Below are 6402 nucleotides of genomic sequence, written 5' to 3' on the forward strand. Positions count from 1 at the left end.
CGGTTGCTGCCTCGCTCAGCATTTCATTCATTGGGGCTTGCCTCCCAATCTCTGGTATGACCTCCTCCTCTGATCTGGCAGGCTGGGGCCCCCGTTGTACCTCGTCAATCTCAAGTTGTGAGAGCAATTGCCGTTTGTGGATGTTGGAACACTGAGCTACTAGTTGTTTCGTGGTCAACCGTGACTGTGGGTTTCGAAGTAACCATTCAGCCTGCATTCTCTGCATGTAACCCCTCTGACTAGGGTTGCTTGAGTAGTAGCATTCCAACAGAGTCATGTTATCGCATCTCGCCCATCTCCGCTTTGTTCCAGTAGCCCATTTTTCATCTCATTTTGTGGTTCCCCAGCACCTGACGCAGACCTTGTTTGGCCGGGCGACGTCTGAGCCGGCATGTCATTCATGTTTTTATTGTCTCTCATCATTGTATGAGGTAGGCATAGCGTGAAGGATCTTGCCCAAGGACCCACACTGGATGGTGTTATGTGCTCATTTTTGCCCCAAGCGGGATTCGAACCACCGTCTCCCGTACGCCAAACCGTGACAGTGGTTGTGCACGTATCATCACTTACATTATGACACGTATGAGACTTTATCTAATGCAGTGTTTGTTAATTCATCTTTATTGAGCCAAGGCAAGCAAACACAAAAAGTCATATATACGTGTGTGTGTGCGTGTGTATATATATATATATATATATATATATATAGAGCACATCAAGACGGTACTCGATTTCTTGCCCTGTTCGCTGTAGCATAGCCTCATCAAATGTGGCAATGGCATCAGTCATCCTTTGCTTTAGGTCAGTAATGCCCCTTATCTTTGTTCAATACACGATATCTTTAACTTAGCCCCATAGAAAGAAGTCCAAGGGAGTGATATCTGGTGAACGTGGCGGCCAAGGAATTGGCCCATCCCTCCCAATCCACCGGTCTGGAAATGTTTGATTGAGGAACCCACTTACATGCAGCCCCCAATGTGGTGGTGCACCATCTTGCTGAAAAATGATGATTGATTGAAGGTCATTCAATTGTGGTGCCACATATTCAGTTAAAAAGTCAAGGTAAACATTTGCAGAAATTGATGTCTCGTTGAAGAAAAATGGACCTATTATTCGATTGCACATGATCCCACACCACAAATGCAATGTGATAAAAAAATGTTAATAAACACTGAATACAATAGAACAAATCTGAATAAAATATCACATCTACAAAAAAAATCAGGATTTTGCAAATCTGAAAAGCTGTTCAGTCAAGATGTTTGCGTGTGTGTGTGCATTTTCAATGTTGACACAACACTGTTGTCTCTCTTGTCCAGCTCGTATGTGCCGGTCCTCCCCCCAGTTTGGCGTGACTCTGGTGACGTATGAACTCTTGCAGAGGTGGTTCTATATTGACTTTGGAGGACAGTAAGTTCTTTTTGTTTCTGAATCCAAATGACAATTTTTGCTACGGATCTTAACATGGAATGGAATCGAATGTATTGTTGTTGCAAGTAGAGAGCAACAAAGTTCATTTTACAGTTTCAACTTGTCCAAGAGAAACACGAAAAAGACAGTGGGGAGACAGGGAATCTGATGGGTTGCCAGGCTGCACCCCGATTTCTTAGATACGAAGTGGAAAACACATGGGATGGCGGGGTAGCAAATCCCAAACCATGCCTCTATTGGAAAGGGGCGGGAGGGTGTCATGTGAAATACATGTATGCATACCGTAATTCCCGGACTATCGCGCGCCCCTGATTTGAAGCCGCACCCACTACATTTTTAAGGGAAGAAACATTTTGTACACACATAAGCCGCATCTGTCTATAAGCCACAGGTGCCCATATTGTAACATGAGATATTTGCAAAGAAAGACGGTACACAGAAAGAAGTTTCAACGTTTAATTATATACCGTATTTTCACGAACATTCGGCGCACCGTATTGTTGGGCGCAGTCTCACTAACGGGTGCTATTTTGGTATTTTACACATAGACAAAACGCACTGTATTATTGGGCGCAGTTTTACAGTGATAAAACATACGCCAGCTTAAACATACGGCATGCGTGCACGCACGCTAAAAACATGTTAGCTTGAAGCATACGGTAGCATGCTAAGACATACAGATACACGCTAAAAACACGTTTTTAAAAAGGCAACGGAAGCAAAACTGAGTTCGGTTGCATTTTATTTAGCCAGCTTACAATGTACTCACGTTTTTTGATCAATCATCACCCAGAAATCCATCAAAGTCCTCATCTTCTGTATCAGAATTGAACAATTGTGCAACTACCGGTAATCCATCGAAAACGCTGGGTTCCCTCTCGTTGTCAGAGTCACTCTCATTGCCTTGTGGCTCCACAGAAATGATGCCGGCTTTGCCAAAAGCTCGAACAACAGTGCAAGCAGACACCTTCGTCCAAGCAGCCACAATCCACTCGCAAATTGTCGCGTAACTTGCCCGGCGCTGCCTCCCACTCTTCGTAAAGCTGTGTTTGCCATCGATCATCCATTGCTCCCATGCCGCTCGCAACTTTACTTTGAACGCCCGGTTGATGCCGATGTCCAGCGGTTGGAGTTCTTTAGTCAAGCCTCCGGGAATGACGGCAAGCTCAGAGTTCATTTGCTTGACTTTGTTTTTCACCGATGCTGTGAGATGGGCACGCATGGAGTCGCAAATCAAGAGTGACGGCGAGGCATGGAAAAAGCCATCCGGTCTCTTAACATACACCTCACTTAGCCACTCTCTCATCTTCTCCTCGTCCATCCAGCCCTTTTGGTTTGCTTTGACGATGACGCCGGCTGGAAACTTCTCTTTCGGCAGCGTCTTTCGCTTAAAAATCACCATAGGTGGCAGTGTTTTGCAATAAAGCAGGCGTGCTGTCCACTTTGGAGAAAATTTTAGACTTTTAATGGCGCCTTATAGTTGTGAAAATACGGTACCTTAACTTTTCTTTCCAAATAGTGCCTGCAACACGGCAGCACCATGTCAGTAAAACAGCACTCACACAGCTGGTTTAAAAAAATAAAAGGCACCGTTCCCTTTCGAGTAATGGTTTGTTTTGAAAAGAAAAAGATTCTCGCTTGCCGCAACACTCGGTCAACCATTCCTTCATTAGGCCAAACAAAAAAGATAGTGTGTTTCCGGTAACATGAAATTTCAGCATAGGGTCGGTAGGTCGGACAATTTTTTTTTTTTTTTTAAATCTTTTTTTTTTTCCCCCATCAAAAATTTAAACAAAATAACCATAAAACATAAAACAAGAAGACATTGAACCCGCCGCTCCGCGGCCGGCGCCGCCGCCACCTATTTAGTTTTCTCCCCGCTCCGGACTCGGGGGGCCAGGGCGCGCCGTCCTCCTCCTCCGCCGCTGTCCTCCTCCGCCCTCGGTTTTTATTCAGCCCGTGGTGTTCATCAAATAGTTCGCTGAATTTTTTGATACATCAATGGATGCTATTTTCCTATCATTACGGTACGAGCATGCGACTGTAACACAGAAAACGCGGTTTAAACTGTTGTCGGAGATCGCGCCCGCCGCCATGTTGTTGACAGACGACAGGGCAAACGACGCATGCACTCAACGTGAATATCGCGAGAGTTTGCACCAATGTAAACCCTCTACACAAAAATGTAGAGGGTTATTTGAAAAAAATGCCGACCATAAAGTTTTTTTTCGACGTAGAAATTCTCGGTCGGTCGGGTTACCGGAAACACACTACTTTTTTTTCTACGCCTTAGGCTTTCTACCATCCACACTCTCGTGTCAACTTTCACGACAGTGTCTTTTGGGAGGTTTTCTTTTGGCATATGTAACCAGGTGAACAATATTATGACTGTTGTAGTGAATACTGACTCGTTTGATAATTGGAGCACTGTCACTTTAAAAGGAGCGTTGGATAATCTTGCGGGAAATCTTGTTAGACTTGGACCACGAAGTGAAGGGTGACGAACGCTGAGCGGTGCATATTCAGAACCAATGTATCTGCAATCGGCATTGTAACTCGGCCATATTAAGAGTAAAATATCGTCGTTTTGGAGATTGAACGGTGTCGCATGGTGAGTCGTGTTGAACAGCCATGAAGCAGGGAAGATTAGTCGTTTTCCGCATGTTTCGGGTGCATGCAACATGCCGGAAAGTGCTCTCAAGCCACTACTGTTATCTATTTTTGTATACTTTTCGATTGTTAGTTCCATAGCTCGGTATTTTATTAATGCTGTACATTTTCTATTTTCAGTAGGTCGTAAAGCCTCCATAAAAATTATTTTGTGCTCGGTCAAGTCTGTCATAGACACGGCCACAGCTTTTGGATTGCAGTCCAGCTCAAAACATCAGACTCAGAATCGCTTTTATTCTCATTGTATTACATACAACAAAATTTGGGTGCTACTCCTTAGTGCATTTCGTAAAAAAAATAAAATAACGGTTGAATAAATACAAAACTCAACAACAACACACAACAACAGCAGCAGTAGTGGTAGTATGGAACTGAGGCTTACAGTATTTTGCACACAGGACACATATTGCACATGAAATGGCTCAGATATTGCTCATTATTGCACATAGTGATATAAGTGAGTTTAAGTTTAAAATACAGTAGCTTTGATTATTTTCTGTGGTTAATTATTGCAGTAATGGCTCTAGGAAAAAAATAAATGTCCCTGAATCTGCTTGTCTGGGTTTTGTGTGATCTGTAACGCCGGCCGAGGGTAACATGACAAACAGGTGGTGAAATGCACCCTCTCATGGCCGGTTGTTTTCACTGTGACACATGATAGCATCTCATTATTACCTTTTCTGCTCGAGCACTCCCCAGCGGCCGTTAGGATCTTTAAATAGGCCGCATCATTCAATAAGCTGCAGGGTTGAAAGCCTGTGACAAAAGTCGCTGTTTATAGTCCGGAAATTACGGTACAAATACATTTCTCACGGGTACAGACTGAAACGTTTTTTTTTTGTTTTTGTTTTTTTTTTTTTTGCTCCTCCATTGCAGTCGCCCGTCAGGATCCGAGCCCACGCCCAAGTCTCGCATCTCGGAACTCCCTCCCATCAATGCCGATCACGTGGGAGGCTACCGTCTGGCTGCCGCCACCTTCGCTGGAGTGGAGAACAAATTTGGGCTCCACCTGCCCAAATTCAAGTCTTCGGGTGTGGTGTCCATCCACCCTCCAGAGCCCGCTGCTGCTCCCGCTCAGTCCCCTTAGGGAAGGTCTGAGTGTTCATATCGCTTCTCCATCCTGCCTCCCCCAACGTCATCCTCCTTCTCCAGGGGTCGGGCAAGAAGATATTTTACAACAATTAAAAAAACGCTGCCTCAATTTCAGTGTACCCCAAATCACCGGGGTGGGGGTGGGCCGTAGATTCAAGAACGGCAGCGTATGTGTCAACATGGTGTGGCCCCATCCCTCAGCTAATCGTGGAGCAGCAACTTGTCACCTTGCAGACTTCAGCACTGTGTTGACTTGTGGAATCGTCATCGCGCACTCCAGAATTCCTAGGAGACAGCCTTACGCACTATTCTGAGTAGCTGTGATTTTTGCTCTTTCTTTTCATCTGATACTCTTTGTGAGTAAGGCTGGGGTATAGAAAGTGATTAACTTGGTAAGCAGTGTGATGTGTGTAGGGTTGCAATGGGCGGGGCGTAGTTTCTGAGTAATTTCCATGGGAATTTTTAGCTATGGGACATTGGCAAATTATATAATATAAAAGTTGGGGGAACTGATATGGTATTACTGTACTTTGAATTTGGCTGTTCCCCAACTCAAGTAAAATTCCATATTAAGAGCCAACCTGAAATTTTGTAAATTCCTGGCTTCTCTCCATGTCAAGTTTCAACCTTTGAAAATGTGCAGAATTTTGCAACCCTAGTCGCGTGTGAGTCCACACTCACAGGAGAATGAACACTGTACATATTGTAAACGTCATATGCATAGGACGGCGTAAGATGCAGTATGCGTAATGGAGTACTGTACAAAACTGCCGAGACAGAACTGTTACGAGGCGACATCCACTGATGCATGGTGTGCTTATTGTAATGTTACGGAAAGAAAGTTATGCTTACTGGTGTACAGACCTCTGTATTCATGAAATTAGGTATTATTGAATGATGTGCTTATAAATAGTCATTTTAGTCAAATAAATCATCCATGTGGTTTTAATTATACAAAAAACGGACGCTGGAGTTTTATTCCGATAAAGTCTAATCCACAGCAGTACAATCCATTTCCAGATTTGAGTTCTCAGCCATCATGTGTGCTTGCAATACAGTAAATATTCTCTAGTGCGGACTCGTGTTTGCGCTGTCCAATTTGTCCTGATAACAGAAATTCCTCATTTGGGAAATGAGCATGGTACATGTCCTTTATGAACCTGCAAGTATGTTGACAAAAATGCACGTGTAACAACACAATCAATAAAA

General features: G+C 44.0%; 1 protein-coding gene across 3 annotated transcripts in view; it reads left to right on the forward strand.

Moving 5' to 3' along the window:
- The window catches only part of LOC109521281 (calcium-binding mitochondrial carrier protein Aralar1-like), a 24876-nt gene extending 18722 nt beyond the window's left edge, over nt 1-6154 (forward strand). For all 3 annotated transcript variants that reach the window (XM_019879060.1, XM_019879061.1, XM_019879062.1), the window contains 2 exons: nt 1320-1410; nt 4978-6154. In XM_019879060.1, the coding sequence (XP_019734619.1) occupies nt 1320-1410; nt 4978-5188 (302 nt within the window). In that variant the 3' untranslated portion in view covers nt 5189-6154. The remainder of the gene's footprint in view (nt 1-1319; nt 1411-4977) is intronic.
- The last annotated feature ends 248 nt before the right edge of the window (nt 6155-6402 follow it).

Source organism: Hippocampus comes, unplaced genomic scaffold (assembly GCF_001891065.2).
Source record: "Hippocampus comes isolate QL1 unplaced genomic scaffold, H_comes_QL1_v1.1 scaffold85, whole genome shotgun sequence".
NCBI classification, from domain to species: Eukaryota; Metazoa; Chordata; class Actinopteri; order Syngnathiformes; family Syngnathidae; genus Hippocampus; species Hippocampus comes.